Source organism: Oncorhynchus mykiss, chromosome 16, assembly GCF_057628025.1.
Source record: "Oncorhynchus mykiss isolate SJ-2025 chromosome 16, ASM5762802v1, whole genome shotgun sequence".
Classification (NCBI taxonomy): Eukaryota; Metazoa; Chordata; class Actinopteri; order Salmoniformes; family Salmonidae; genus Oncorhynchus; species Oncorhynchus mykiss.
This window is the reverse complement of record NC_143037.1, coordinates 60,458,210-60,477,154: the sequence shown is the minus strand read 5'-3', so window position 1 is coordinate 60,477,154 and position 18,945 is coordinate 60,458,210. Positions and strand designations below refer to the sequence as shown.

The window sequence follows — 18,945 nt, the reverse complement described above, 5'->3', positions numbered from 1 at the left end:
TGGTTACAAGGAAATGATAGGGGAGGTTCCCTATGACGGCTTGGTGGACAAAGGGAAGTGGGTGTGGACTGAGAAGGGCGGGAAAGACAAAAAGAGTCACTACAGAGTCGATTAGCACATTTACCTTATACTGAGGTTTTTGTGGTCTGAACTCAACCTGTGCCCCCTCTGTGTCCATCGAGGTACGCGTGGTCTGAATAGGATTTCCTCAGGAGGGTTTTTTATTTGTACAGTAGAAAAGGGCTGTTCCACACCAGATCACGTCTGTGCTCACGGGGGCGGGCCAATGACTTAGTTAAACTTTAAAGGGAATACAATTCTTTCACATTAAAGGTTTAACATCATATTATATCATTTCACAAATAGTTTCATCTTTACTCATTCATTTTATACAATAATTAGATGCAAACCCCATCATTGAGAAATGTACACATTCAGAGATATAGTCATGTGTGTTTCCTGTCCTCTCTGAGGTCACCAAATGAAACACACTCGTCATACCCGTCCCTTAAGTGTCCACGGACCATTCCCACCTTCTCACAAGTGAACATTTTGTATCAAATCCTCATTTTGGGGATTTAGGAGTTCACCATGTGAAATCCTTTGTTCTCTCTATGTGTCTCTGTCTGCATGGCCAGGGGGAGAGAGTCTCCTCCAGGAATATCCGACCTGAGATAACAGAACCTGGGTTTAAGAGAGAGAGAGAGAGAAGGGGAAGCCACTAGCTATACCCAAAAAGGGCCACCGTCATGATATTTCAGTTTTTTATTTTTATACATTTGCTAAATAAAATAAAAAGACAGTTTTTGTTTTGTTATTTTGGGGTATTGTGGGTATATCGATGAGGATATATTTTTTTTTTAAATCTATTTTAGAATAAGGCTGTAACGTAAATTTTTTGGGGAAAAGTCATACTTTCCGAAGGTACTATATATTTCCAAGTCATATTCTTGAAGATCAAAAGGTATGCAATCAAATGCAATGACTAGAAATCTGACAGACTTTGGATTTTAATGTCAAGATATACAGTAGCCTATTTTATTATTGTGTAGTAGAAAGCAATGGGTTAGAATAAGCCTACATAACCAACCCATAGAGTAAAATGCTAAGTCAATTTATGGCCAGCTATGTAAAACTATAACTATAAAGTGTGTCCTGCAATAGATATTGTTCAATTGGTAATATTAATTTTGTCTTCTTCTAATGCCTCTTATAAAGGAAAGTAATCAGATTAAGTTACTGAGTTTGGGTAATCCAAAAGTTACGAGACTGATTACAATTTTAGACAGGTAACTAGTAACTATAACGGATTACATTTAGAAGGTAACCTACCCACCATACACACACACACTAACAAACAGAAACATTCTCAATTGTTTGTGTTTGATGCAATGACACAATCTCAATAGTTCTCCACACTGCCCTCACCCACCTAGATAAGAGTAATACTTACGTGAGAATTTAGTTCAATGACTACAGCTCATAGTTCAACACCATTGTCCCCCTTACAGGAAACGAGGGGGGTGGGGGGGGGGGGGGGGGGGGGGGCGCGGTTGCAGTGGAGCAGGTTGAGAGCGTCAAGTTCAAACACACACACACAGTCATGGGCCATCAAATACAAAACAAATTCTACAGCTGTACCATTGAGAGCATCTTGACTGGTTGCATCGCTGCCAGGTATGGCAATAGCACCGCCCTCGATCACATGGTGCTACAGAGGGTGATGCGGAGAGCCCAGTACATCACTGGGGCAGAGCTCCATGCCATCTGTATCAGGCAGTGTGGAACTAAGGCCTGGAAACTCGTTAAAGATTCCAGGCACCCAAGCCATAGACTATTCTCTCTGCTTCAGCACGGCAAGCGGTACCGGTGCATCAAGTCTGGCACCAACAAGCTCTTGAACAGCTTCTATCGATAAGCAATAAGACTGATAAATAGCTAACAAAATAAATACACAGACTATGTGAGTTAACCTTGTTTCTTTATTGACCCTTTATTTTTGCACTCTCCATCATCTGCTCACTCACCCATATAATATGCACATACATTAATACTGACTCTACACACAAGCACACCAAATTCACATACAGGCTGCTGCTACTCTGTTTATCTTATATCCTGATGCCTAGTCACCTTACCCCTATACATATCTACCTCCATCACTCCAGTATTCCTGCACATTGTAGATATGGTATTGGAACTGACCATGTATATAGTATGCTTACTTACTTTGTGTTCTTCATATATCTTCTTATTTCTCGTGTGTTTTTTCCAGTATTACACTGTTCATTCATTGTTGGATTTTGAGTTTGCAAGAAAGGCATTTGACTGTACTTGTGCATGTGACATTAAAACACACACCTGAAGGCTCCATTGACATGTTGTTAATAGGGCTGTCAGCAGTGACAGGTGGCTGGGGTGATGCAGCAGAGAGATTCCCTTTACGGCGTCGACGGTGTTGTCGCAGGCACATCCGTGTCACGTAAACAAAGATGTTAGGATGTTGTCATAACGTGACAGCTCCATAAACAAGGTGACCTCAGGGGGACGGCTTGGAAAATGCTGGGCAGAGCGTGACGTGGAGTGACAGACACCCATGACAGACAACCTACAGCCACACACAGTTGAAGACTCAAAGACTGACTTACGTGAGTTGAAAAATAAAATGCAAAAATACACTGACATGGACTGACCAGGAGAATCCAGGTGAAAGCTATGATGCCTTATTGATGTCAACCTTTAAATCCACTTCAATCAGTGTAGATGAAGAGATTTTAAAGCCTTGAAACAATTGAGACATGGATTGTGTATGTGTGCCATTCATAGGGTCAATGTGCAAGACAAAATATTTCAGTGCCTTTGAATGGGGTATGGTAGAAAGTGCCAGGCACACTGGTTTGAGTGTGTCAAGAAATGTAATGATGCTGGGTTTTTCACACTCAACAATTTCCTGTGTGTATCAAGAATGGTCCACCACCCAAAGGACATCCAGCCAACTTGACACAACTGTGGGAAGCATTGGAGTCAACATGGGCTAGCATCCCTGTGGAACGCTTTTGAAACCTTCTAGTCTGTGCCCCCAATGAATTGCGGCTGTTTTGAGGGCCAAAGGGGATGCAACTCAAAATTAATCTACAGTTGAAATCGGAAGTTTCCATACACCTTAGCCAAATACATTTAAACTCTGTTTTTCACAATTCCTGACATTTAATCCTAGTAACAATTCCCTGTCTTAGGTCAGTTAGGATCACCACTTTATTTTAAGAATGTGAAATGTCAGAATAATAATAGAGAGAATTATTTATTTCAGCTTTTAATTCTTTCATCACATTCCCAGTGGGTCAGAAGTTTACATACAATCAATCAGTATTTGGTAGAATTGCCTTTAAATTGTTTAACTTGGGTCAAACATTTAGGGTAGCCTTCCACAAGCTTCCCACAATAAGTTGGTTGAATTTAGGCCTTTTCCTCCTGACAGAGCTGGTGTAACTGAGTCAGGTTTGTAGGCCTCCTTGCTTGCACACGCTTTTTCAGTTCTGCCCACACATTTTCTAGATGATTGAGGTCAGGGCTTTGTGATAGCCACTCCAATACCTTGACTTTGTTGTCCGGAGGCCATTTGACACAATTTTGGAAGTATGCTTGGGGTCAATGTCCATTTGGAAGACCCATTTGCGAAAAAGCTTTAACTGATGTCTTGAGATGTTGCTTCAATATATCCCATATGTTTTCTTCCTCATGATGGCATTTATTTTGTGAAGTGCACCAGTCCCTCCTGCAGCAAAGAACCCCCACAACATGATGCTGCCACGACCGTGCTTCACATTTGGGATGGTGTTCTTCGGCTTGCAAGCTTCCCCTTTTTCTCCAAACACATAACGATGGTCATTATGGCCAAACAGTTATATTTTTGTTTCATCAGACCAGAGGACATTTCTCCAAAAAGTACCATCTTCGTCCCCATGTGCAGTTGCAAACCGTAGTCTGGCTTTTTATGGCGGTTTTGGAGCAGTGGCTTCTTCCTTGCTGAGCGGCCTTTCAGGTTATGTCAATATAGGACTTGTTTTACTGTGGGCTGAGTGGTCCCATGGTGTTAATACTTGCGTATTATTGTTTGTGCAGATGAACGTGGTACCTTCAGGCATTTTGAAATTGCTCCCAAGGATGAACCAGACTTGTGGAGGTCTACACATTTTTTTCTGAGGTCTTGGCTGATTTCTTTTGATTTTCCCATGATGTCAAGCGAAAAGGCACTGAGTTTGAAGATAGGCCTTGAAATACATCCACAGGTACACCTCCAATTGACTCAAATGATGTCAATTAGCCTATCAGAAGCATCTAAAGCCATCATTTTCTGGAATTTTCCAAACTCTTTAAAGGCACAGTCAACTTAGTGTATGTAAACTTCTGACCCACTGGAATTGTGATACAGTGAATTACAAGTGAAATAATCTGTCTGTAAACAATTAATGGAAAAATTACTTGTGTCATGCACAAAGTAGATGTCCTAAACGACTCGCCAAAACTATAGTTTGTTAACAAGAAATTTGTTGAGTGGTTGAAAAACGAGTTTTAATGACTCCAACTTAAGTGTATGTAATCTTCCGACTTCAACTGTATGTACTGTTTCATACTAAATCGAGTGTCTTGGATTTACATACAAAATAATACGAAATGCTCTGAGACCAGGTTGTTCCCAGAGGCAGTTCCAGCACTGCTGTTACCACAACACAACACACACTATGTGAAATGAACCTTGACAATCTTGACAATCACATTACATTATCCTCATTCATTATGTGGAGGGCCAGGAGTTCTTCTGACCTTAACAGCAAAATCTCTGGGCTCTGAGAACACATCCCACCAGCTTTACCAGGGTTACTAACCTCGCGGTCGAGGCCTGCTGCCACGGTGACAATGTCTCCGGTCTCGCTGTTGATGGTGAACATGTTGGGGATGGGGCTGTGTGGCGTCTGGGAAAGGATCCGGTAGCGCACCATCCCATTGGCCGTGGTGTTGTCATCATGATCGAAGGCTGCCAGGTGCATCACAAACGTACCTGAGGAAGAGGAGGCAACAGTCAGATAAGGCATATATACAGGTACACAAGCACAAAGTACCAGTCAAAAGTTTGGACCCTCCTACTAATTTTTAAACCGCAGAGTGAAGGAAAAGCAGCCAGCAAGTGCTCAGCATATGTGGGAACTCCTTCAAGAATGTTGGAAAAGCATTCCAGGTGAAGCTGGTTGAGGGAATGCCAAGAGTGTGCAAAGCTGTCATCAAGGCAAAGGGTGGCTACTCTGAAGAATCTCAAATATAAATTGTTTTAAAAAATGTGGGTTACTAAATGATTCCACATGTGTTCATTCATAGTTCGGGTTGTCTTCACTATTATTCTACAGTGTAAAAAATTTTTAAAATAAAGAAAAACCCTGGAATGAGTAGGTGTGTCCAAACGTTTGACTGGTACTGAACATTCATGCACACACTGATCTCTCACTCTCACTCTCTCTTTATCTCTCTGTCCCTGTTTACACTCCTCTCTCTCTCTCTCTCTCTCTATCCCTGTTTACACTCCTCTCTCTCTCTATGTCCCTGTTTATGCTCCTCTCTCTCTCTGTTCCTGTTTACACTCCTCTCTCTCTGTCCCTGTTTATACTCCTCTCTCTCTCTCTCTGTCCCTGTTTATACTCCTCTCTCTGTCCCTGTTTATACTCCTCTCTCTCTCTCTGTCCCTGTTTATACTCCTCTCTCTCTCTCTCTCTGTCCCTGTTTATTCTCCTCTCTCTCTCTCTCTGTCCCTGTTTATACTCCTCTCTCTCTCTCTCTCTCTCTGTCCCTGTTTATACTCCTCTCTCTTTCTCTCTGTTCCTGTTTATACTCCTCTCTCTCTCTCTGTCCCTGTTTATACTCCTCTCTCTCTCTCTATCCCTGTTTATACTCCTCTCTCTTTCTGTCCCTGTCTATACTCCTCTCTCTCTCTCTCTGTCCCTGTTTACACTCCCCTCTCTCTCTCTGTCCCTGTTTACACTCCTCTCTCTCTCTCACTCTCTCTCTCTCTCTCTCTCTCTGTCCCTGTTTACACTCCTCTCTCTCTCTCTGTCCCTGTTTACACTCCTCTCTCTCTCTCTCTCTCTCTCTCTGTGTCCCTGTTTATACTCTTCTCTCTCTCTCTATCCCTGTTTATACTCCTCTCTCTCTCTGTCCCTGTTTATACTCCTCTTCTCTCTCTGTCCCTGTTTACACTCCTCTCTCTCTCTGTCCCTGTTTATACTCCTCTCTCTCTCTCTCTGTCCCTGTTTACACTCCTCTCTCTCTCTCTCTCTCTCTCTCTCTCTCTCTCTCTCTCTGTCCCTGTTTACACTCCTCTCTCTCTCTCTGTCCCTGTTTATACTCCTCTCTCTCTGTCCCTGTTTATACTCCTCTCGCTCTCTCTGTCCCTGTTTATACTCCTCTCTCTCTGTCCCTGTTTACACTCCTCTCTCTCTCTCTCTCTCTCTCTCTCTGTCCCTGTTTATACTCTTCTCTCTCTCTCTATCCCTGTTTATACTCCTCTCTCTCTCTGTCCCTGTTTATACTCCTCTTCTCTTTCTGTCCCTGTTTACACTCCTCTCTCTCTCTGTCCCTGTTTATACTCCTCTCTCTCTGTCCCTGTTTACACTCCTCTCTCTCTCTCTCTCTCTCTCTCTCTCTCTCTCTCTCTGTCCCTGTTTACACTCCTCTCTCTCTTTCTGTCCCTGTTTATACTCCTCTCTCTCTGTCCCTGTTTATACTCCTCTCTCTCTCTCTGTCCCTGTTTATACTCCTCTCTCTCTCTCTGTCCCTGTTTACACTCCTCTCTCTCTCTGTCCCTGTTTATACTCCTCTCTCTCTCTCTGTCCCTGTTTATACTCCTCTCTCTCTGTCCCTGTTTACACTCCTCTCTCTCTCTCGCTCTCTCTCTCTCTGTCCATGTTTACACTCCTCTCTCTTTCTCTGTCCCTGTTTATACTCCTCTCTCTCTATGTCCCTGTTTATACTCCTCTCTCTCTGTCCCTGTTTATACTCCTCTCTCTCTCTCTCTCTGTCCCTGTTTATACTCCTCTCTCTCTGTCCCTGTTTATACTCCTCTCTCTCTCTCTCTCTCTCTCTCTCCCTCTCTGTCCCAGTATCTGCGCCTTCCTAATTTCTCCGTCCCTCCCCCTCTCTGTCTCTCTCCTTCACTCTCTCTCTCTCTCTCTCTCCCTCTCTCCCCCCTTTCTCTCTCTCTCTCTCTCTCTCCTCCCCCTCTCTCCCTCTCTCTCCTCCCCCCTCTCTCCCTCTCTCTCCTCCCCCCCTCTCTGTCTCTCTCTCTCCAGATGTCTCTTTCCCTCTCTCTCTCCATCTGCCTCCTCTCCACCAGTAATTTCCATCCAATTGTTATTATCAGAAATAGTGATACCATCCCAGTGACAAGCTCCGTCCAGAGATAATTCCAGCCGAGCCACCATTTCAAACTCCATTACATTTCAAAGGAACATTTGTCAATGGGGCCGAGAAGAGAGAAATTGGATTCCAAAGGACTCAGAGAGAAAGGAAAGGAAGAAAGAGCAGAGGAACAGAGTGAGGGATAAAGGACAGACAGAGAGCGGCTTTGCATTTGGTTCTTTGCATTTGGTCTCTAGGGAGACTATCAATCTTTCACCCATCTCTCTCTCTCTCCCTCTATCTCTCTCTATCTCTGGAGAATCACACTGTGTCACCCATTGCCTGGGTAATTTCATTACGGGGTGTTCTTAGGGGGCTTAATGTGGACCCTTTGTACGGGCGTCTACTCTGTGCCTGACAGGATTAGGGGCCTAAATGAGTCTTTAATTTGAAAACTAATTCAACTCTGTAATTGGCTTCCCATTGAAACCACTGGAGCTCTTAATACCAAAACTATTTTTTTATGATTATTGTTCGGCTGAATGTCACACATGCTACTGCCAAGGATTGGTGATGTGTGCGTGTATGTATGTGTGTGTGCTTGTGCGTGTGTGTGTGTGTCTGTGTTGGGGTGGCGGAGTTTGCATTAAAATCGCTTCAGGTTGAAAAAGGAGAACGAAAGAGAGAGTTAGTGAGAAAATGAAAGTGCACGTAGCACCTGGACACCTCTTCAGATTTCAGATCACCTCTAGTGCAATACGACCTGGCTCATCAGCCTTTCTCTCCACTGTGAGGGAATAAATCAAATGAGTCAGTGGAGCTGCAGCTAAAGCGTGGTAAATTTAATCGCCGTATCATCTCCAGCCACACCATCCACAGCTTTATGGCCATGCAGCCAACAGTAGAGCTAGCTAAATGAGCACACTGCAGGACTGAAGCTCTCCATCTGAGCAAATGCCTCTGGGCTAAATCAAGTGAAATGTGAAACTGAACCAATCTATAAAAAAAAAAACCACAAATGCTCCAAATGGTATTCTCTACTAGAGGTCGACCGAGTAGGATTTTTCCGATACCGATTATTGGAGGACCAAAAAAAGCCGATACTGATTAATCGGACGATTTTTATTTATTTATTTGTAATAATGACAATTACAACAATACTGAATGAACACTTATTTTTACTTAATATAATACATCAATAAAATCAATTTAGCCTCAAATAGATAATGAAACATGTTCAATTTGATTTAAATAATGCAAAAACCACGTGTTGGAGAGGAAATTAAAAGTGCAATATGTGCCATGTAAGAAAGCTAACGTTTAAGTTCCTTGCTCAGAACATGAGAACATATGAAAGCTGGTGGTTCCTTTTAACATAAGTCTTCAATATTCCCAGGTAATATGTTTTAGGTTGTAGGATATGCATATAATTAGTAGATTTGGATAGAAAACACTCTAAAGTTTCCAAACCTGTTAAAATAATGTCTGTGAGTATAACATAACTGATTTGGAAGGCGAAAACCAGAGAATAATCCATTCAGGAAGTAGGATTTTTTGATGTTGTTGTAGTTTTCTATTCAATGCCATTACAGTATCCATTGACTTAGGACTCAAATTGCAGTTCCTATGCCTTCCACTAGATGATAACAGTCTTTAGAAATTGTCCCTAATTAATCGGCCATTCCGATTAATCTGTCAACCTCTATTCTCTAGGGGCTCCATTTTTCTCACGCAGAACAGCAAAGTAGTGTGCAAAGACTGCTGTAAAACTCACTATTCTCTACAGTGTGATTTATGTAGGAACATTCTTCTGTCCATGTCAGTGAGAAAGAGACAATGTTCCATCCATCCCTGTGTTTACCTGGCTTGGAGCCCTCGTCGACAGAGCCATTGTAGACCTGGTTCTTGAACTCAGGCCGGTTGTCGTTCATGTCTATGACATAGATGTACAGGTCTATGGGGCTCTCCACTCGCTCACCATTCATGTTCACTGCATGCGCACGAAGCTGGAGAGGGTAAAAGAGAATGTGTGTGAGAGAGAGAGAGAGAGATAAAGATAGAGGGTCAATTATGCTGCCATTAACAATCTCAACATCAGTAACATGATATGGTTGATATGCAGTGTGGTAACCAATGCTAAGCACTGCATTGGGGCATATTTGAGGAAAAACAACAGGACTAGAGAGAAATAAACAACGTTGCATTTCATAACTGCACAGCCAAATGGGTACCAAGCACCAATAATATATGTGACTCGTTTCAGGAAACTAGGCGTATGTCGTGCGTCACTACTTCACAGGAGCAGCACTTGAACGTAATTTTTTTAATGTTTATCAAAATGCGTTTATTGGGCAGAAATGCCTTCTGAAACATGTGAACTTTAATTTGCCTTAAAAACAAACTTGTCTGCCATCTGTAAATACCAATGAAATTGTTAAATTACGAGCCCAGTTGGTTTAGCCACAGAAAAAGTGAGGAACCTTTCTGCTAGCCTTGATTGGCTGAGATAATAGTTCGGATTGGTCTGCCATGTACAGTGCCTTGCGAAAGTATTCGGCCCCCTTGAACTTTGCGACCTTTTGCCACATTTCAGGCTTCAAACATAAAGATATAAAACTGTATTTTTTTGTGAAGAATCAACAACAAGTGGGACACAATCATGAAGTGGAACGACATTTATTGGATATTTCAAACTTTTTTAACAAATCAAAAACTGAAAAATTGGGCGTGCAAAATTATTCAGCCCCTTTACTTTCAGTGCAGCAAACTCTCTCCAGAAGTTCAGTGAGGATCTCTGAATGATCCAATGTTGACCTAAATGACTAATGATGATAAATACAATCCACCTGTGTGTAATCAAGTCTCCGTATAAATGCACCTGCACTGTGATAGTCTCAGAGGTCCGTCAAAAGCGCAGAGAGCATCATGAAGAACAAGGAACACACCAGGCAGGTCCGAGATACTGTTGTGAAGAAGTTTAAAGCCGGATTTGGATACAAAAAGATTTCCCAAGCTTTAAACATCCCAAGGAGCACTGTGCAAGCGATAATATTGAAATGGAAGGAGTATCAGACCACTGCAAATCTACCAAGACCTGGCCGTCCCTCTAAACTTTCAGCTCATACAAGGAAAAGACTGATCAGAGATGCAGCCAAGAGGCCCATGATCACTCTGGATGAACTGCAGAGATCTACAGCTGAGGTGGGAGACTCTGTCCATAGGACAACAATCAGTCGTATATTGCACAAATCTGGCCTTTATGGAAGAGTGGCAAGAAGAAAGCCATTTCTTAAAGATATCCATAATATGTTTAAAGTTTGCCACAAGCCACCTGGGAGACACACCAAACATGTGGAAGAAGGTGCTCTGGTCAGATGAAACCAAAATTGAACTTTTTGGCAACAATGCAAAACGTTATGTTTGGCGTAAAAGCAACACAGCTGAACACAGCATCCCCACTGTCAAACATGGTGGTGTCAGCATCATGGTTTGGGCCTGCTTTTCTGCAGCAGGGACAGGGAAGATGGTTAAAATTGATGGGAAGATGGATGGAGCCAAATACAGGACCATTCTGGAAGAAAACCTGATGGAGTCTGCAAAAGACCTGAGACTGGGACGGAGATTTGTCTTCCAACAAGACAATGATCCAAAACATAAAGCAAAATCTACAATGGAATGGTTAAAAAATAAACATATCCAGGTGTCAGAATGGCCAAGTCAAAGTCCAGACCTGAATCCAATCGAGAATCTATGGAAAGAACTGAAAACTGCTGTTCACAAATGCTCTCCATCCAACCTCACTGAGCTCGAGCTGTTTTGCAAAGAGGAATGGGAAAAAATTTCAGTCTCTCGATGTGCAAAACTGATAGAGACATACCCCAAGCGACTTACAGCTGTAATCGCAGCAAAAGGTGGCGCTACAAAGTATTAACTTAAGGGGGCTGAATAATTTTGATGCTCTCTGCGCTTTTGACGGACCTCTGAGACTATCACAGTGCAGGTGCATTTATACGGAGACTTGATTACACACAGGTGGATTGTATTTATCATCATTAGTCATTTAGGTCAACATTGGATCATTCAGAGATCCTCACTGAACTTCTGGAGAGAGTTTGCTGCACTGAAAGTAAAGGGGCTGAATAATTTTGCACGCCCAATTTTTCAGTTTTTGATTTGTTAAAAAAGTTTGAAATATCCAATAAATGTCGTTCCACTTCATGATTGTGTCCCACTTGTTGTTGATTCTTCACAAAAAAATACAGTTTTATATCTTTATGTTTGAAGCCTGACATGTGGCAAAAGGTCGCAAAGTTCAAGGGGGCCGAATACTTTCGCAAGGCACTGTAGCACGCTTCTGTCTATAACATGAGCTGCTTAGTATGTGTAGGTAATCCTTTCTGAAGTGTCTTTTTTGAAAGATATCACAAAGAACTCCACAAGTGTTGCTAAGGCTCTCCACTTTCTGGAGGAAGCAGAGTGTGATACCTAAGGTGGGGAAAATTCCGGCATTTGATTGCAAATGTGGAGGGACTCGAAAAGAGAACACAGAAATCTGTAAAACACCTGTCTGGACGACATCTTCAAACTAAGTGTAACCATGGCATCCGTGACAGAGAGATAGAAGATTTCATCCATGTATACGGGTAAGGGAGTCTAGCTAGCTACATTTTCAGAAAAATATGGGTTTATTGGTGTTAAAATGCACACTACAACATTGTCCCAGCATCTCCAACACCTAATTCTCAGGACTAGTTTCTTGAAAGTAACAAACAACAAAATTCCCTCATTTTAAAGAGCTGGCTCCCCTTCAAAATATGATCTATTTTGTTTACTTCTTCTCCTAGTCTTCTTGGATCTCAGTCCAACATTCTGTGGTTGGTTTATTTGAAAGGGAATCCCAAAATCTCTTAATCTTATAGCCCACATCACAAACACAGTGAGTCAATGTGAACGGCTGCTCGACTGTATCCTATCCTAGAGCAACAGCAGCGGTAAGATTTCACACATAGTTCGGGCATATAATTAATATCAAAATCTATACAGACAGGAAAGCCTGTCTAGATATCCTTTCCCTCCCCAGAAATCTGAAATATATTTTTTTTGATAAAGAACACTGCAGGAGACAAATGCTGGTAATATACCTTGGTTAGCCATAGAGGATATGTTAAGATTCAATAAACATCTGTGCTCTGTTTTTACTGCACCCAGGGAGAGAGTCACACTGATCTCTCTTTAAAATCAATGTGTTATATTTCACTATTTGACCTTACTAGCATGCTTTATATCATCGACAAAGATTTATTCAACTTTGTCCCTGTAGACTGCGTGAAACGACAAAGGTTTAGGAACAATTCAGCGTTTGAGATGGACCACTAGGAATCAGGATGGCATCAACATTCCACTGCAACAGGCAAATATGTCGCCTGTTAGAATGTCTGAGATGACTATCAACAGGACACATGAGTGGATGTAGTAAGACCTTCCACCAACCTATCTGATTCTCAGGGTATAAGCTTCAAAAGAGAGAACAGGTGAGGAGAGGAGAAAGGAAGGGAGGAGGGAAAGAGATAAATGGAGGAGTGGAGGCAAGGGAAGAAGTTAAAAACAAGAGGAAGGAAAGAAAAGTGAAGAGAGGAGAAGGGAGAAGGGGAGGAATGTATGGTTACAATCTGTATCAGCAGAACCTCTCTATTATGTGCTTCTGATCGGACAGTGAGAGGGTGTCAGCCGGGGTATCGCCATGACAACTATCTATTAAAAACCTTCTTACCCTCTTGCCAGGAGGGTTGTGGCCTTGTGACAGGAAAAAGAATCAGGAGGACGCACCATCCACTTCCTTTCTCTAAGGCAGGTGAACATCCTCTCCAATCTCTCTACATTTACCTCCCTTCTCCTCTCTGCACCTCACAAAAATTGCATCACCGGGTCTCCCAAAGGTTAATTTGACTTTTCTTTTTCCTCTGCATTGTCTGATCTGGCCCTGCACCCAATATCCGCACCCTGCCATCACTCCCTGCTAAACCGCAGTCTGGGAGCCCACAAAGTGTTATCTCTCTCCTAGCGCTGCGCTGCGCGGCGCCGACACCCTCATTCAATAACACCGCTAGTCAGAGATTTCAAGCCCTGTTTAAAGGTCCACTGCAGCTGTTTTTTTTTATCTCAATATCAAATCATTTCTGGGTAACAGTTAAGTAACTTACTGTGATAGTTTTCAACTAAAATGGTCAAAAAGAAACCAAAATAGCTTCAAAGGCAATTTCTCAATCAAGAATGTTGCTGTCTGGGAGGAAAAGTGAAAATATGCTGTTATTGGTGGATAGGTTTAGAACTAGGGATGGGTAGCGTTAAGGTTTTAACGGTATTACTACTCTTACCAATACTGCTTATCCATCCGGGACTTTAACGGTATTACTACTCTTACCAATACTGCTTATCCATCCGGGACTTTAACGGTATTACTACTCTTACCAATACTGCTTATCCATCCGGGACTTTAACGGTGTTACTACTCTTACCAATACTGCTTATCCATCCGGGACTTTAACGGTATTACTACTCTTACCAATACTGCTTATCCATCCGGGACTTTAACGGTATTACTACTCTTACCAATACTGCTTATCCATCCGGGACTTTAACGGTATTACTACTCTTACCAATACTGCTTATCCATCCGGGACTTTAACAGTATTACTACTCTTACCAATACTGCTTATCCATCCGGGACTTTAACGGTGTTACTACTCTTACCAATACTGCTTATCCATCCGGGACTTTAACGGTATTACTACTCTTACCAATACTGCTTATCCATCCGGGACTTTAACGGTATTACTACTCTTACCAATACTGCTTATCCATCCGGGACTTTAACAGTATTACTACTCTTACCAATACTGCTTATCCATCCGGGACTTTAACGGTATTACTACTCTTACCAATACTGCTTATCCATCCGGGACTTTAACGGTATTAATGAATTAAGAACAGAATTAACATTGCATTATTTTTTTTAATTGTAAAATAAACAATTACTTACAGCAAAATAAACAGTAATGTTTTGAACAAATCACTATTATACACTCAGATGTTGTGATGATGGAAATGTAAAACAAATGAAATATTTTCCTGAAAAAGAAAAGACAGTGGTATAGAGCAACATGGGTGGGGCATGCAGGTAGGCTGTAAAAGGACTAACTGTTCTTAGCAGTTCTTCTGGAGAAAGATCAACATATTTGCCTTCTCTGGCAGAAGTCGGGACCTCTCCTGGCTTATTGTGTTCCCTGCAGTCAAAAATACCCTCTCGCTAGAGGTGGAGGAGGCTTGAGCAGAAAGGTAGCTTGTTGTGAGGAGGGGCAGAGTAGCTCTCTTCTCCCACCACCACATTACAGGATCTTCAGCCATGGGGATGGGAGGCAGGCCTTTGTAGAGCTCAACCTCTAGGTGAACACGCTCGCTGAGGGTGAGGGACAAGGTGTCCTGTTGGATCGTCAACCTCAACTCCCTGTCGTCCTCTGAGAACAGCTCCTCCAAGGCACTCCTTGTTTTGTTTAATGGAGGGACTGTCTCCTCCATTTCCTCTCCTTCTCCCTCAGACTCCTCCTGTTGCTGGTGCTCTGTGTCTGTCTGCTCCGGCTCCTCTGACAGCCCTGGTGTTGCTCCTGTCACATTGGCCTCAACAGTTGCCTTCCTCAGCCTGTTCCAGATGGTGTCACTCACCGGCCTCACTTTAAATGTGGGGTCCATTGCTGTGGCCTCATGCAGGAAGGCTTGAATGTCCTCATCCTGATAGCGCTTGGAGAGGTTCCCCCACACCTTCTCTTTGATGGTTGCCACAAGCGTTGTATCTTCATGCTTCACAGTGAAGTTCTCTTCCAGTTTGTGGAGGATGGGTATGATCTGTCCACAGGTGGCATTCTTTTCATATGATACACACAATGTGGATGTATAGAGGATTCTCATGAACTGGACAAACTCCTCAGTCTTATGGAAGTCCTCGTCCTTCAGATGGTCCAGGTTGTCCTTGGTCATTGCTTTTCGCAGTCTTGGGTCCAAGGCTGCTGCTTGGATTGCTGGATACCGCTCCATGAATCTCTCTATCATTAGATAGATGAGTGAGTGAGTGTTGCAGAAGGCCCGAAACAACAACAAAAAACAACATACATTTAATTACCGCACACTTGAACATTTAATGAAATTGTTAAATGTGGGAATTTCTAAATAATACTTTAATAGATTAAACTGTATTCTTACCAAGGAGCTTCTGGTTTTCCTTCAAGACTGTTTTGGACATGGAGGATCTCTTGAACCACACGACCAGCTCTGATTCGGGCTGCCCATTTATCAACGGAAGTCATTTTGTAGATTTTCTGTGCTGCCAGATTCAATGAATACGCAAAGCATCCTATTTTTAGCATGTGTAGACTCTTGATGGAAACATCCATATTTCCAGCATTATCAACAGTCACAGCTAAAATCTTGCTCGGCTCTAACTCAAACTCTTCCAGAATGTCTGAGATCTCCTCTACCACTACTTCGCCAGTTTGCGATTTGTACACTGCCCTGGTGTGGAGGACATTCTGTTTTACACTGCCCTGGCTTGTGTAGTGCACTGTAACAGTGAGATAGTGGTCCTGACAGAGGCTGGTCCACTCGCCTGATGATGATGGCCAACTTTGGCATGTCCTTCAGCTCAATGATCACATTGAGTGCCTTGCTCATCTCCCTACAGTAAAACAAAGATTGTTTTCCTGTGTTGAATTATCATTATTGAATTATTGTGTTGTTATGTTTTGTATTATGGAGTGATGGGACTAACATACAACCCTTTTATACTACTATATCCTAAAATGTAATACAACTCAATATATACTGGTAGGACTGATCACCGACAATGAAAGAGAGAGCCAATAGAGAGTAGGTCAGAGACCTGGCTGGGTGGTGCCAGAATAACAACCTGTCCCTCAACGTAACCAAGACTAAGGAGATGATTGTGGATGATTGGGGACATCGACGGGGCTGTTGTGGAGCAGGTTGAGAGCTTCAAGTTCCTTGGTGTCCACATCACCAACAAACTAGAATGGTCCAAACACACCAAGACAGTGGTGAAGAGGGCACGACAAAACCTATTCCCCCTCAAGAGACTGAAAAGATTTGTCATGGGTCCTCAGATCCTCAAAAGGTTCTACAGCTGCATCACTGCCTGGTACGGAAACTGCTCGGCCTCCGACTGCAAGGAACTACAGAGGGTAGCCCAGTACGAACTAACCTGCCTGCCATCCAGGACCTCTATACCATGCGAGGTCAGAGGAAGGCCCTAAAAATTGTCAAAGAGCCCAGCCACCCCAGTCATAGACTGTTCTCTCTACTACCGCATGGCAAGCGGTATCAGAGTGCCAAATCTAGGACCAAAAGGCTTCTCAACAGTTTTTACCCCCAGGCCATAAGACTTCTGAACAGGTAATCAAATGGCTACCCGGACTATTTGCATTGTGTGCCCCCCCAAACCCCTCTTTTACGCTGCTGCTACTCTCTGTTTATCATATATGCATAGTCACTTTAACCATACCTACATGTACATACTACTTCAATCAGCCCGACTAACCAGTGCCTGTATATAGTCTTTATACTGTTATAGCCTCGCTACTGTTATTTTCACTGTCTTTTTTACTGTTGTTTTTTATTTCTTTACTTATCTATTGTTCAGCAAATACCTTTTTTAAACTTAAAAATTGCACTGTTGGTTAGAGCCTGTAAGTAAGCATTTCATTGTAAGGTCTACTACACCTTTTGAATTTGGCGCACATGACAAATAAACTTTGATTTGATTTGATACTGACAGACTGTTACCTAAAACCCTTGGACTCCACTGTTGCAAAGGAGTGTAGGCCTTTCACTATGAACTTGGTCACGGCTAGGTGGCACTCATTAACACTCTCCTCAGTCATCCTCCCACTAGCTGCCAGAGTGAAGGGGCTTTGGGCTTATCTTTGGCATGGACCAGTGGTATTAGAGAGAGGAGTGGGTTGGTTCATTTTAGCTGCAACTTTAACAAAAAAGTTGCAAAATCTTTAAATGGGTGATTGAATTTATGAACGCACTCATAGCTAAACAATCAGCTGGCTTATGGTTACTTTGATCATGAACGCATGTTCGCATAATTTAGCTAACACCATGTGTGGGCTCTAGGTTGCTAGCATACATACCTAACATAGATCGGGTAATGAGAGATGAGCTAGGCAGTCAAAAACTCTACATTTCTCTGCCTGTACATGATGCAATTTCGATAGATGTTTGGACAGATTCCTCGTGATTCCGCCCTTACAAGCAAAAGTCTTGTTGCACATGTGGCAACGAGCATTGTCAGCATTGACTCTGGTGAAGTGTAACCACACTTTTGAACGTTTAGCTCCCCCCGCCATCGTCACGAATTAAGAGCAGGGTCTTTCTGGAGTGTGTGTGTGAGCTGTAGCGTGTGAGAGACAGGCTCCACGCGAGAGAGATCTCTTCTGGATTGGGAATATTGAAAATGACTCATAGACAAATGTCTTCATCTTATTGCAACTGTCGTGTCTTTGGTATCATTAAAGTGAAGACTGTTATTTTATCAAATCAATTCTCTGTAATTATTATTACGTGATTAAACTAATCATGTAAATGTAATTAACTAGGAAGTCGGGGCACCAAGGAAAATCTTCAGATTACAAAGTTATAATTTTCCGAATATAACTCTTTAGATATTTTAATATCAGATCAATTAAGTCTTCTAATTAATGAATTATTCTTCACCTCATGTTAGTCTCATTCCAAACGTCATAAATTGTTGGTTATCTGCACGAACCCAGCCTTTACTATGAATCATCCATACACCAATTATCTTAATCATTTATTTACTAACTAACTAAATAATCACAGAAATGCATAAACAAACAAACAGTGGATATGGTTACAAGGAAAGGATAGGGGAGGTTCCATAGTGGGCTAAGCCGATATGACGGCTTGGTGGACAAAGGGAAGTGGGTGCGGACTGAGAAGGGCGGGAAAGACAACATTTCGGCAGATAATTTTAGAAAGAGAGGGTCCAGATTGTCTAGCCCGGCTGATTTGTAGGGTTCCAGATTTTGCAGCTCTTTCAGAACATCAGCTATCTGGATTGGGGTAGGTTTGGGCGAGTTGCTGTTACGTCATTTCACAAATAGTTTCATCTTTACTAATTCATTTTATACAATATCTAGACGCAAACCTCATAAAGGAAGCACCTATGTAAACAGAGTTATGGTAATGTATTGTCTTTCATGAGGTCACAAACATGAAAGAGAGAGAGAGAGAGAGAGAGAGAGAGAGAGAGAGAGAGAGAGGGAGAGAGAGAGAGAGAGAGAGAGAGAGATGCCATGATCTATACCCAGAAAGGGCCATGATAAAATGTGCAAGATAACATTTATGTATCAATAATAAATAGGACATGAATTTTCTTAATTTCTCCAGTACCGAAAGCAGAACCGATAACGTCAGAGCATATCGATACTACGGTCTTTCATTATTTAGCCCCAGAGCCCGTTT

The 18,945-nt window shown here is 42.4% G+C and overlaps 2 protein-coding genes across 4 annotated transcripts in view; both read right to left on the bottom strand.

Annotated features, from left to right (window-relative positions):
* The window catches only part of LOC110492389 (cadherin-4), a 571,662-nt gene that overhangs the window by 80,648 nt on the left and 472,069 nt on the right, over nucleotides 1-18,945 (bottom strand). For all 3 annotated transcript variants that reach the window (XM_021566660.3, XM_090203554.1, XM_090203553.1), the window contains 2 exons: nucleotides 9,248-9,392; nucleotides 4,887-5,059 (listed from right to left, as the gene is read on the bottom strand). In XM_021566660.3, coding sequence (XP_021422335.3) covers nucleotides 4,887-5,059; nucleotides 9,248-9,392 — 318 coding nt within the window. The remainder of the gene's footprint in view (nucleotides 1-4,886; nucleotides 5,060-9,247; nucleotides 9,393-18,945) is intronic.
* LOC149976943 (E3 SUMO-protein ligase ZBED1-like) lies at nucleotides 14,573-15,474 on the bottom strand. The gene has a single exon (XM_090201672.1). It carries the CDS (start codon nucleotides 15,472-15,474, stop codon nucleotides 14,590-14,592), a length of 885 nt encoding a protein of 294 aa, XP_090057798.1. The 3' UTR covers nucleotides 14,573-14,589.

Coding starts and splice junctions, on each gene's coding strand:
- LOC149976943 (XM_090201672.1), bottom strand. CDS start 15,474: ATGGAGCGGTATCCAGCAATCCAAGCAGCAGCCTTGGACCCAAGACTG.